Here is a 14,564-nt window from a genome sequence, read left to right on the forward strand (position 1 = left end):
ATACACAACTGTAAAATACAATACAGATGGAAGACGTAGGATTGCCATCCCAACAGGCGTGCCACCCTCCCTTCAGGCCATGGATGAGGCACGCAATGCCTGCAAATCATATTAGCAGTAGGCCTTGAATAATCATTTGTTTCCATCACTGCTGAAACAATGGAACGTCTTGCGTTCTCATATTGGAAACATCCCAAACCAGTACCACAGCCACATCCTAAGAGCAGCAGCATGGGAACCCTAGTCCTGAGGATAGATATCAGGGTCTTATTTAAGAGGCATTTATGTAAATATTTGAGGGGGATCAGCCCCACAGATCAAAATGTGTGTGTGAGTTTTGCGTGTTACCTGCTATGATCCCATCCATTTGCTCCAAGGCGGCTGCCAACATCTCACTGGCGTCAGACATCATCTTCACCCCCTCCCCCCCACTGTGAATCTGAAAAGAAAACAGAAGTGTCAAGTAAAGACCAATGACAAACTGAACAGCCATTGCCCAGAAGACTACAGCCTGCAGTACAAGTTAGACGATGTGCTTGTAAAAACATCAGTCTGAAAATATATGGCATTTCAATGGCTTTTAAAACTTGAGCAGTAAATTACAGGAACCCCATGGGAAGTTCAAGTCTACACATTACACACAGACAAAACTAAAGTGGACAGAGACCACACAAGAGTCAGGACCCCACTACATTACGCCACTAGCAGATTTTTACAACTTTAGTGATGATTACAGTAATATTTGATGAAAGGCGTTTCTATGCACCTTCATTTGTAAGCCACGTCCTGGTAGTAATGATAATGTTCTAGCCTACAGTTAGTTGTAGAATGAAACTGCAAATAAGATGTAGGATTTTCTCCCTCCATGTGAATGGGACATTAGTGAATTCCCGTGTCTTGTGTGATCAAGTGTAATTACAATGCATATCTCTGGTATGTTGTTGTTAGGGGGCATAATGGTGTCCCTGGTACATTTGGATGAATATGAAATCATATTCCTCATTTTTTTTTTTTAACAATATCCAATTGAAAGGTTTCTAAAGAAGATAATATCCATAATGAATATTCACGGTTGTATGATGACATTGACTGTTGTATTTCTCCCCCGATGCATTGGCTGAATCAAATGTGTCTTAGCCTCCTACTCCTACCTCAAAGTCAGAGTCAACAGCTACTCCTACCATACATGTATTCTCCTATACTGTAAATCTGGTGCCTCACAACTTCCCCATTGATGACTGCATTTAGTACCGACCTCAGCAATTAACTTTAATAATGGGGTCAAGACTCAAGCCTATGACTGGGTGTTTACTTGGAAATAATTTAGGGCCTATTGGGTGTTTCCATGGAGCAGGTGTGGGGCAACTGGGCCACCTAATGAAAAGAGAGGATAAGGTGATTGTAAACTGCCAGACTGTTACCCAACATTTGCATATGGAGATTTCCAATGTAGGCCAATGCTCTTAGCTGATATTGACTGTCTAGGTAAAAACAATTGATCAGTGCCACTGGAATCAAAACCAGAAAGGAATCTAGGACCATGGCATTGCGAGTGAAGTGAACTGTAAGTAACCACAACATGCAAGTCAAAAACAAAGAGGAGCTCTGAGGCAAAACCACAACAGTGATTTCTCACCCCAGCAAAGATTCCGAGACCAGTCATGGGGATTGAGAGTTGGCTCTTATCTAGAATAATGGTGCCATTCTACCAGGGATCTCTCCCCACAGTGTGTTGGCTTGGCTGGAAATCCAAGCTTCCATAACAACCATCACTCCCAGCCTCCTGACCCCACATGCAGCTCATTCACCTAAATGGACCAGACAATTTCACTTTCATTGTAGGTCTAACGTTATATTACATGTTGAATTCACAAAAACAAATGTACAATCTGAACGAGAAATGTAAAATAGCCTGAGAGGATATGAAATCATCACGACGCAAAGTCAATTGAATTGGAATGAGAGAGCCCTCTCCTTGTCCAGGGAAGCATAACTCAGGGTAGGAGAGGGGGGCTAAAAGAGCTACATTAAATAATTGGCCTTTATTAGAGGGAGCCTGCACATTCAACACAGAGGGCATTGTGTCCAGTCACCCACTTCCATCATGGGCCCTTTAGGCTACATGGGTAATACTCCCTTCAAAATAGGCTCACATTGCTATACAGCTGCACTACTCAATAAACAATGATTAATTGTACCAGCGATGGCAGTGCAACTGAAAAGGGAGTTGCGCACACAAACATTTTCCAGCAGAAAACAATTCCAGTTTTATAAAGCTGCCGACACAATTGTCTTGGATGGTTCACACCCTTCAAAAAACAACACATAAAGCAGAATCATTGTTCACTGGACATGCCAACTGATAACTGAAATAATCTGAACGATGTTATCGTCAAGATTAATTATTTGCTGACTTTTTCGGCTGAAAAATACCACCAAACATCTTAGATGGAAAATTATGCAACTAAGATCTCTTCGGCAAAAACTTCAAACCGATGACAGATTTCTTTAGTTATCTTAGATTAATTCTGACTATTTTGAGGAAGCGTATACTGGCTACGGCAACCCAAACTGGACAAACAGTACTACTGCCGCTTTTTCTTATAAGAGAGTATGCGAGCACACTCGTTCGGTTAGCCGAGTTTGGCTAGGCGCCTGCCGAACCGAAGCATGCTGACGCCTTTAGTACCATTGCTTTTTCCTCCCAAGGCATTTCCTTCTGACGGAGAGCCATCCCACTCTCACTCCAGGGAGGGAGGAAGCTTTATTTGGTCAGCCGTCTGTCTCACCCCAAGAGGGAAACCAAAAACGTGGACATGTTTCTAACTGGAACAGCAGTTTTAAGAATTCAAACATGAACGTTCCCTCTCTGGGATAGTAAAATGAAACTAATAAGGAGCATAAAGAAAGGGTAGAGGTAAGGCACTAAAAGCAGGCAAGCTCTAGTTCCTTTAACATAATAATTCAGTAGGTCGAATGCTTCTGAGACACAGGATTTGGCACAAAAGTTTCTATGCGAGATTAAAGATCAGCAAATTTGACAAGATATCATATACCTTCTTTAGCTTTCATCCTCTTTTACCCCTTCTGCTTCTCTCTCAAATCAGTCTCATAGCTTGAGGTCACAGTAAATTAAATGGTACATACTGGATCAGCAAATTAGTATTATTCCAGTCTCACATGACTGATATTTAATAGGGAGAGACCATAAATGTACATATGATGTAAATACATTAAAAAGGGCAACTGAACTTACGTATTATGCATAATTTTGAAGATCGCTTATAAAAATGTTTGGGGCCATGACTGAAGCCAAACCAGAGTTTCTTGTGGGTGTGTTATATTCACATACATTACCCTGGTAGGTACTGTTTGTCCCTCATGAGTCACCGTAGCAACAACATAGCGACTTCGTTAGATATATCAAGAAATCTGTAATTAAGATGTTTGTGCAGAGGAGGTCTTAGTCGCACAATTTGAAATCCAGCTAAGGTGTTTGGTGCAGTATTTCTCAAGTAAAAAAGATGCATTAAAAACTAGTCAGTGCATCATGTCGGGAAGGTTTGGCTGTGTGCTCAGGACTGATTTCTTAAAACAGGTCTACAACGTCCTCATCTGCAAGCTGTCAAACTATTGTACATACATTTCCATCGAAAAGGACCCATGAGCACCAACATCTGAAGTTCATAGGTGCATATCAAATTGTGTCAAATGAAAGCTAAGAGTCTATATTTTTGTGAAATGAAGGCATTTACAAACATTTTCCATCTTAAATTTGGCAAAAGTAGTCTTTGATTTGTGGATTAACAGATGGAAACAGGGTCTTAGAAAACACCTACCAGAAAGAGTCAGAAATACATCAAAACACAATAATGTTGATGTAAAGTCCCCTGCCAACTAATATCAACACATTTACTTTTAGATACATGTTTTACCTCCAAGTTTAAGAAATATTGTGCCTTGCAATTCCTTAACAAAACAAATAACTCAGATATTTTCACATTTCTCTAATGAAAGTTCACAGAAGTGACAAGTAAATGTTAGACCTACCAATTAGTTAATGATTTTACTGATATCAATTTCACTTATGAAGTATTAAGTGATTACAACTCGGAATTCCGTTACCAGATTGTTAACGCAATTACCCAAAACAATCTAAGGAATTACTGCAACTGAATTGGCTTCAATGACAAATTATAAGTCACAAACCACAGTTGGGTCACCTGCTACTGTCCTCCCTTCTATTGGCACACTGTGATGTTCAGCTCATAACCGTTTTGTCTTTCTGTTGACTGGTGGTCAAACCAAGAGAGTTAAAACAGTCAGTCTGGACAGTCTCAGTCTCCGCCTTTCTCCATCCCTCTCCTGTTAATGTCACCTCTCCCAGTGGTGTTCACATATAGTCCTCTTTAAGGGTGTTTTCACACTAGCCATTTTCTTTTTTACTCAGTGTTTGCTTAATTTTTTGGTGCAGTGTGACCATGCCAAAGGAACTCCGACCCCTCAAAAGAGCCCCTGAAGGGAACCAAACAGACCATCTCCAAAAACAGCACACCTTTTCTCCACAAACCTGCACATCATCTCTCTTTTGTGGCACCAATGAGATGGGGTTATGGCATGGGAAACAGTGTTGCAGTAGTTTAGTGTTTGGTACTGGAATAACAAGCACACCTGACCTGTGGAGGTTTCTCTAAAAAAAGGGACCCGGACCATGGAATTCAAGCAAACCGAACTCAGACCACCTCTCGAGATGGACTCAGTTTGGTTCGCTTCAGGGGCTCTTGGAGGGGTCTGAGTGCACATGGAGTAAAACAAAAAAATTGTCTGAAAGGGACCAAGTGTGAAAACACCCTTACTTTAATTTAACTAGGCAAGTCAGTTAAGAACAAATTCTTATTTACAACGACGGCCTGCACCGGCCAAACCCTTACCAGGACGACACTGGGCCAAGTGTGCTCCGCCCTATGACACCTACCTATGAGCTCCCACTCTTTCCATTTACTTTAACCAGGCATACTCACCCACTGAGCACCGACCAACACCGGACGTCCAAGGACGTTGAAAAGTAGTTGATAGTCGGTCAGTCCACCCTGGCCTTGATGTTAACGTCCACAGATGGACCGGACCAAATCTGAACCTATCATAGACGTTTGTTTCACAAGTTTGGATAGTACAGTAAAGTACAGCAGTATATTGTATTGAGAATGAAATTCATTCCCATAATTATGTATTTCCGTTTAGGGACGCACGATACATCAGTGAACTAAAAATGTCGGCATCGGCCCGATGTCTAGTTTAACGCCGATGTGCAAAACCGATGTCAAAGCTGATGTGCATACCTATATAATGTCACTACCGTTCAGAAGTTTGGGGTCACTTAGAAAAGTCCTTGTTATTGAAAGAAAAGCACATTTTTGTCCATTAAAATATATTCAAAATTTTTCAGAAATACAGTGTAATTGTTAATGTTGTAAATTACTATTGTAGCTGGAAACGGCTGATTTTGGAATATCTACATAGGCCCATTATCCGCAACCATCACTCCTGTGTTCCAATGGCATGTTGTGTTAGCTAATCCAAGTCATTTTAAAAGGATAATTGATCATTAGAAAACCCTTTTGAAATTATGTTGCACAGCTGAAAACTGTTGTGCTGATTAAAGAAGCAATACAACCGACCTTCTTTAGACTAGTTGAGTATCTGGAGCATGAGCATTTGTGGGTACGATTAGACTCAAAATAGGCCAGAAACAAAGACCTTTCTTTTGAAACAGGTCAGTCTACTCTTGTTCTGAGAAATTAAGGCTATTCCATGTGAGAAATTGCCAAGAAACTGAAGATCTCGTACAACGCTGTGTACTACTCCCTTCACAGAATAGCACAAACTGGCTCTAACCAGAATAGAAAGAATGGGAGGCCCCGGTGCACAACTAAGCAAGAGGACAAGTACATTAGTGTCTAGTTTGAGAAACAGACGGCTCACAAGTCCTCAACTGGCAGCTTCAGTAAATAGTACCCGCAAAACACCAGTCTCAATATCAACAGTGAAGAGGTGACTCCGGGATGCTGGCCTTATCTCAGACTGGCCAAAAAAAAGATGGGCAAAAGAACAGACACTTGATAGAAGAACTCTGCCTAGAAGGCCAGCATCCCGGAGCCGCCTCTTCACTGTTGACGTTGAGACTGGTGTTTTGCGGGTACTATTTAATGAAGCTGCCAGTTGAGGAGTATGTTTCTCAAACTAGACACTAATGTACCAACTGCGCTATTTTTCAGATGTTGCCCTACCGGAGTTACACAGTAATAGTGTCACTGCTATTAGCTTCACAACTGACATTTGGACCAGCGATATCAGACCCATGAGCTTGCTGAGTCTGACAGCACAGTGGGTCGTTGAGGACTTCGTACTGAGGAAAGTCGTATTGCATGCTCATTAATGTGCTCTATACCAGGCGGTGTCAGAGGAAGGCCCATAAAATTGTCACGGCCTCCAGCCACCCTAGTCAGAATGTTCTCCCTGCTACCGCACGGCAAGCGGTACCGGAGCACCAAGTCCAGGTCCAAGAGGCTTCTGAACAGCTTCTACCCCCAAGCCATAAGACTCTTGAACAGCTAATCAAATGGCTACCCAGACTATTTGAGCATTGAGCTGTTTATGACTTCAAGCCTATCAACTCCCGAGATTTGGCTGGAGTAACCGATGTGAAATGGCTAGCTAGTTAGCGGGGTGCGCGCTAATAGCGTTTCAAACTTCACTCGCTCTGAGACTTGGAGTAGTTGTTCCCCTTGCTCTGCAAGGGTGCTGCTTTTGTGGAGCGATGGGTAACGATGCTTCAAGGGTGGCTGTTGTCGATGTGTTCCTGGTTCGAGCCCAGGTAGGGCCGAGGGGAGGTACGGAAGCTATACTCTTACACTGGCAATACTAAAGTGCCTATAAGAACATCCAATACAAATGGTATAGAGAGAAATAGTCCTATAACTACAACCTAAAACTTCTTACCTGGGAATATTGAAGACTCATGTTAAAAGGAACCACATTCTGAGCAAGGAACTTAAACGTTAGCTTTTTTTACATGGCACATATTGCACTTTTACTTTCTTCTCCAACGCTGTTTTTGCATTATTTAAACCAAATTGAACATGTTTCATTATTTATTTGAGGTAAATTGATTTTATTGATGTATTATATTAAGTTAAAATAAGTGTTCATTCAGTATTGTTGTAATTGTCATTATTACAAATAAATAAATAATACATAAAAAAAAAAAAAAAAAAGTAAATCGTCCGATTAATCGGTATCGGCTTTTTTTGGTCCTCCAATAATCGGTATCGAAAAATCATAAATCGGTCAACCTCTAATTTATAATACACTATATCAGGAGCGCTCTGTCAGTCTCAATTCTCATTTTGTCCCAAAAAGTGGCAGACAAATGATTGACACCAAACACATCAGCAAGTGGCCACTCCATAAAGAGCTTAGGGCCAAGGGTTATTTTAACATAATGTGTGGTCTTATGTAAACCAGTCTGAGGCGCTGTGTAATGGGCAGGTCTGTCTCACTGTCTGGAGGTTCTGGTTGCTATGATTGGATAGAGCGTGGGCAGCTGATGGAGTGCAATCAGTACAGCTGCTTCTCTCGTGTTAGTGGGCATGATGATTGTAATCCATACCCAACCGCCCAGTAAGTCGTGACAAACTAACTTACAAAACTCAGTTTTGGATGAGACTGACTTAATGGCCAAAATTATCCTGTAGTCAATGTTGACACTAGAATTGATGTTCCTGACTCCGATACCGATGCCACATATCTGGTTTTAAACAGCCTAAGTTGGTTCTAAGGCGCAGTTTACATTTAAATAATAGCAAGAGAACATGGTCTTTATCTAATATTAAAATTAGGACCTAATGAAATCAACTGAAGCATACCTTTTGAAAGTAGAGCGCAATGGACACAATGGAAAAACAAGTACAATAGTAATGCGTGTCTTTGTCTTTGCTAAAACGGGTAGTGGGAATTAACACCACATAGCCCATCTACTCACAATGACTCACTGAACCAGTAAAGTACCACTTTATGGTGAAGAGCAAAGAGTTTTCCATTTCTGTTATATCACTCAGTGGCTGGCAGATTCACCCAAAGCAAGTTTTAAAACCACAGTCTCCACAGAAAAAGTTATCTATGCAGCCTTGTAAAGTACTCTCTGCCAGTAATGGCAACTCGTCGGCTCTAGGCTACACAGACAGTTCTACTCTGGGTAAGGCATTGAAACTTTCATTCCAGAGCAGTTCAGTGCTCAGTATGAGGTGTCAGTTCAGTAACCGACACTGGCATCTCTGTGACCTGTATGACCAGCACTCCCCCTGGATTCCTTCAAACCTCTTCCAGATGTGTGTGTGTGTGTGTGTGGCAGAGCACAACCAGTCAAAAGTTTGGACTCACCTACTCATTCAAGGGTTTTTCTTTTCTAAATTGCAAAATAATAGTGAAGACATCAAAACTATAGGGGGAATAAAACAAAGTGTTAAGCAAATCAATATATATTTTATATTTGAGATTCTTCAAAGTAGCCACCCTTTGCCTTGATGACAGCTTTGTACACTCTAGGCATTCGGTCAACCAGCTTCACCTGGAATTCTTTTCAACAGTCTTGAAAGGAGTTCCCACATATGCTGAGCACTTTTTTGCTGCTTTTCCTTCACCCTGCGGTCCAACTCATCCCAAACCATCTCAATTGAGATATTGTTTTTTGTTTGGTATACATTTTAAAGTGAAACATCTGATTGTCAGCGTAATTCCATTACCATGGAGTTTCCCCTAATATAATCTCACTTACTCACGGATAACAACCAATCCACTGCACTGCACATTGTGTGCCAACCAATCTGAACAACCAGCGGGTTCTTCTTTTTCAAAGCATCAAAGCCTCCAAGTCATCAGACAAAACAAAGGTCTACCGCTAGACAAAAAAGACGTTTCAATCTCCTAGTAAGGTCTTATTATTGAATGTGTGCATTGTAAGCGAGAGCTAACCCATTTGGCTCAGGTTTGCCTTTGAAATCATTGGGTAGACATTATATTGGTTTATTTACATAGTTTGACATCAACCAGATGTAGAGATATGGGGGGGAGGGGCGACTCTTACGAAAAGAAAAACACCGCCTGGCCCATTGACGAGCCTCTCTCTCTCTCTCCCACACACACACACACACACAAATAGCTACGTAGCTATAGAGTTCCAGCTGTGCCACAGATGTGTCCTTCAGAACTAAACTAACCTATCCACTTGCCTCCCCTTCAGCTGGTAAGCTGTTGTTTAACAGGGGGCTCAAAGTAGGGTAGAGAATTGAAATACCCCATATGGCACAATGCTTCAGTCATACAAATGAAGAATGTCCTAACAGTAGTACTGGATGTTGGTTTGGTCATACAGCACCTAAAAACACAACATCAGGTGCTTTCAGTCTTCAGTGCCAGGAAGTAAAGCAAAACAAAAACATACAACTACACTAAACGTGCACCAATTCCTGAACAGCATCCAACTATTTCAAACCCCTTGGCTTGTTTGAATGCTTCTTGTCCTTAGATGTCTAATGGTCCTTTTGTCATGTCTGGAGTGAGCTCAGGTTGCAGTAGTAATAGTAGGCTGGGACTTCACCCCTGTGGTCGTGGTGGCCGCAGCTCTGTAGACATGGCACACAAACAGCTCTTTGTCCTGCACAGAGTCACATGGAAAGCCAGGGATAGAGAACACAAGGTACAGCCGTTTTACGCATGTCCCGACTAAATTACAGCCAAAAACACACACTTGGGGGGTGGGGGGAGAAACTACGCAACGTCTCAGGCAGGGCAGAGTACAGGGAGAAAATGCTGTGTTGGACATCTTACTACATGTCTGACTGGCTTTATTGTTCTCTTGGTTGTGGTGACTTGTAGGCCTCAAAGACCCCTTCCAAACAGACTGGTGTTATTATTCAACACACTGCCATTCTGAACAGAGCAATAACAAGTACACATCATTCCAACTAATAGCCACGCTGAAGAAACTGAAGGTCAGTTTAATTATGCATTTCCTATGCATGTCCTGGGGCTAGTCATCATTAGCTGTAGTTATGATGTGCAGATTTTTGACTATGTGCCCATGTAGACTGAAAATTGATTTTGAAGCAGGGTCTGAAAGCTTGGCATGACTGAATACAAATAAGAGAGACAATCATCTCTGAAGTTAGGCTAGGGTATATAGTGAACAAGGATGCTGGCCAAAGCATCCCTGCACTCGAGATGACCTTCGCCTTGTCCTGTTAGGAAGTCCTTCCTGTCACATGCTTGAGAAATGTCTTCCTTTCAGTCACACTGCCATTTTCCCAGCTACTACTCAGGGCTCTAAGTTGACCTTTTTACAAGGAGCACGTGTGCGGCTAAGTTGAAAAATGTAGGAGCACAATGAAAAATATTTGATGTTTTAAAGCTTGAATCCTTAATTTCTCAAATAAAATGGTGGTGAATAAATGGTCGCACTGTTGAGCCCTGCTACTACTGGTATGTGACGCAAGCCAAAGATCTTGTCAAAGAGGTTTAGTGTGAACAGAACGCACATTATTCCAGTCAGGAATTTAAGCTACTGTAAATGCAAATGTGTATAAGAATTCAACAACAAATGCAATGAAAGAAACAAAGTCTTAACATTAAAATGTCAAGTACAAGGATCAGGTCTACTCCAGCAATGCCCCAAACTGCTTCACAACATTCTGAGTTTGACCAAGAGCCCAGGAGCTGTCCCACCACTCAGAATACACCACCGCAGGAGTAGTCCTCCTGAAGTATGGATGGAGTGTAGGGAAAGGGAAACGTGTAGGGAAAGTAGGTCTGAATGGTGGAGAACGGCCTCAGGACAAAATCTGGTAGTATGGGTGCAGCTGAAGGAAGGGTTTTTTAAGCTAGATGCTAGACATCTATTACTTCACGTAGCTAGGATAGCTGGGTCTGTCAAATAACTCAGTTGAACACTGGATGAAGGAGCTGTAGGCTAAAATACTTTGCTCTTCACAACAAACTAGGACCAACCCACACTATATCAATGAACTTCACCTCTGCTGGAACTGACTCAACTCTGCCTGAGGGACAAACAACTGACAGAACACACTGCCTGAGGAAAATAAAAATGCTGAAATAGATTAATTGACATTTCCTTGAAAAACCTTTGCTTCAAAAAGGACAGACACACAGTTGATTGTTTCATTGCTATTAGGTTGGAGGGCACAGTTGTCAACATAAAGCGGTCACTATAGCTCTTAGAAGTCTGGCCTTACGGCTGGACCTGGCTTGGACAACAACTTTCAGCTGGACTTGTGGTGAAGAATATGTTGTCTTGCAGCACTGATACAGATTTCAAAGGATTATCCTTGCCTGATAATGTTGCAGTCATTGGATACACTACTGTACAATACATGTGACTGCATGCTATCCTTAGGACATTTGTCTTTAAAAAATATATATATCATCTAAAATACAGTAATTGGTCTGAGCGCAGTCGACTGAACCAAGGTCTTTGTCTGAGAGTAAATCCTTTGTTATGCTTTCAGTCCCCCCACCCCACCCAATACACAGAGAGATTGCCAAGAGCCAGGACACAGACAATATCTCAGGAAGGAGTGCTCTTTCCTGGACAACTTAAGACTACAGAGTAATACCAATAAAACTATGAGCCCTTAAATGTAAGGACACAATGAATGAATTTGACATGGGCTCTAGATAAACAATTTTTACTCACCAATGCAACTGATGTTTTCGTTGTTGAACTAACTTGTCCTTGTCTCCCACAATTGCAAGAATGAATCCCCCCTTTATGAATAGGTCTACAGTTAATGAAATTACCTGACCTGAAGGTAACTTTGACCTACCTACCGGAGGTGTGCATACCATATGCAGTGGTGGAAAAAAGTTCACAATTGTCATACTTGAGTAAAAGTAAAGATACCTTAATAGAAAATGACTCAACTAAAAGTGAAAGTCACCCAGTATAATCCTACTTGAGTATGTCTAAAAGTATTTGGTTTTAAATATACTTAACCAGAGTACATGTAATTGCTAAAATATACTTAAGTATCAAAAGTGAAAGTATAAATAATAACATATTCCTTATATTAAGCATAACAGAGGGCACCATTTTATTTACAGATAGCCAGAAGCACACTCGGACATCATTTACGAATGAAGCATGCGTTTAGTGAGTCTGCCACATCAGACGCAGTAGAGATGACCGGGAATGTTCTCTTGATAAGTGTGTGAATTAGACCATTTTACTGTCCTGCTAAGCATTCAACATGTAACGAGTACTTTTGGGTGTCAGGGAAAATGTATGGAGTATAAAGTACATTATTTTCTTTAGGAATGTAGTGAAGTAAAAGTTGTCGGAAATATAAATAGTAAAGTACAGATACCCCCCCCCCCAAAAAAACTCCTTAAGTGGTAACGTTACTTTCAAGTATTTTTTCTTATGTACTTTACACCACTGACCAGTATGTAAAAACTTCAGTGGTATGCAACACTTTTTAATATTAGTGATGTTATTGCTCATTGCTACACTGTAACCATAATCACGAGTTGTGGTAAAGGTGAAAATGTATCAAACTGTTGCCCATTCATTGTTTTCCTCAGCTTGCCAAAGCTTTTGCGGTCTCAACTGATTAACGTACTGACAGCTGTGCACAGCAGTTTCGTAAGTCAATGAGAAAATAACTTAACAATTAAGTTGGTCTCAAATGTTTTCTATTGTTTTCCAATTTAATAGAAAAACGACTGTTTTTGGCCATATATAATCCAATGGCGCAGACTAAATTTAACCCATACAAACCATACAATTGACGGTCAAAGTACAAAAAAAACTGGTCCGTTATAACTGAAATACAAATTTTCACATAAAAAAAACTTTTTTTTAAACTTACCCAATTCAAAAGGAATAACTTCACAGGCGTCAACTTCTTGAAGAGCGACCTTAACGCTATTCCAAAAGTTCACTTTTCAGTGCTCTCTCGAGCCGTACGCAACACCTTTTGATAGAGCTGCATAGCGAATTCCCAACTTCCACAAGTTTGCCGTATATCCCACTGCGCATGCGCCAACCAAGGCCAATCACAGACTACTCCATAGTGTTGCTATTCAATCCAATTTCAACCCGGTGTAGGCAAAATTACTTTTGGATAAAAAAATTATAATATTTAACCTTTATTTAACTAGGCAAGTCAGTTAAGAACAAATTATTATTTACAATGACGGCCTAGGAACAGTGCGTTTACTGCCTTGTCCAGGGGCAGACTATTGGTTTTCATTTTGGAGGGAATAAAATAACTAATGGAAAACTGACCATTATACATGAGCCAAATAACATCTATATGGGTGTAAGTTATCTTATTCATGTGTTTTATTTTATTAATATAAATCATATTGAATACCATATCATACTGATATTAATATTATGTTGTTGCTCCACCAAGCTGTCTAGAAAACTGTTGATTATCAGATTATGTCTGTCAGGTTTTTACACAAAAACGGTACATTATGAGTGTTGCTCCTTGTCTCTATCTTTGAGCGGCTATGATGTAGGACATCATTTCATCATTTTAGGTTCTGATAATGATGCTCTCTACGCAACGTAATTTAGCTTGGCGAGCATTCTGCTGTAGGCTTCAGTAATCAGTACAATGAGTTTAGAGTTGGGAAATGATGGAAATTGGGTGCCCTCTGAAAATAACAGTGGTCAACAGACAAGTTGACACAGGATTGAATCCTAGTTGTATCAAAGGAGAAGATACTACTGGGAAGATGCTACTGAGCTCCCGAGTGCAGCGGTTTAAGGCACTGCATCTCAGTGCTAGAGACATCACTACAGACCCTGATTTGATCCCGGGCTGTATCACAACCGGCAGTGATCGGGAGTCACATGGGGCGGCGCACAATTGGCCCAGCGTCGTCCGGGTTAGGGGAGGGTTTAGCCGGGGTAGGCTGTCATTGTAAATAAGAATTTGTTCTTAACTGACTTGCCTAGTTAAATAAAATGTTAAATAATAATAAAATACAAACTAATAAACCAACAGCCAATTGAGCATACCTTTGCTTAGCGTACTAAACTCCACGGTGAAAGACATTTCTGATGACTCCACCAACAGAGTAGAGCAGAGACCAGGCTTTGTGGGATCTAGCTCCAACTACATCGATTCGCCTAAGGTAAATACTTCAAAACATTTAAATTGTGAAACACCTACCGTGTACCTACGCTTGTCCTCTGTAGTTGCGTGCCTTTGTTTGCTGAAATCAAAATACAACCACCGACTGTTTGCTTGTTGCTCTAAAATGGCAACTACGTTATGTGCCAATTGAATCTCAACAAGGTAACTGTTGGTGATTGTATTTGATTAACGTTTATTGAAAAGTATGGGTTTCAGCAAAGGCACGCAACTACAGAGAACAAACATAGGTACACAGTAGGCATTTCGCAACAAAAAAAATTGAAGTATTGACCGATGTAGTCAAAGTTGGATTCCACAATGCTGGACTCTGCTCTACTCTGT

The 14,564-nt window shown here is 41.0% G+C and overlaps 1 protein-coding gene across 6 annotated transcripts in view; it reads right to left on the reverse strand.

The window, feature by feature from the left end:
• LOC120049964 (liprin-beta-1-like) overlaps nucleotides 1-14,355 on the reverse strand; it is a 32,660-nt gene extending 18,305 nt beyond the window's left edge. For 2 of the 6 annotated variants that reach the window (XM_038996505.1, XM_038996504.1), the window contains exons 1-2: nucleotides 12,942-13,076; nucleotides 349-439 (exon numbers count right to left, since the gene is read on the reverse strand). In XM_038996505.1, the coding sequence (XP_038852433.1) occupies nucleotides 349-412 (64 nt within the window). In that variant the 5' untranslated portion in view covers nucleotides 413-439; nucleotides 12,942-13,076. Of the gene's footprint in view, nucleotides 1-348; nucleotides 440-12,941; nucleotides 13,082-14,258 lie in introns of those variants that run through there. The other 4 variants (XM_038996503.1, XM_038996502.1, XM_038996510.1 and 1 more) reach the window with 4 other exon arrangements.
• Between the last annotated feature and the right edge of the window lie 209 nt (nucleotides 14,356-14,564).

This window comes from Salvelinus namaycush, chromosome 6, assembly GCF_016432855.1.
Source record: "Salvelinus namaycush isolate Seneca chromosome 6, SaNama_1.0, whole genome shotgun sequence".
NCBI classification, from domain to species: domain Eukaryota; kingdom Metazoa; phylum Chordata; class Actinopteri; order Salmoniformes; family Salmonidae; genus Salvelinus; species Salvelinus namaycush.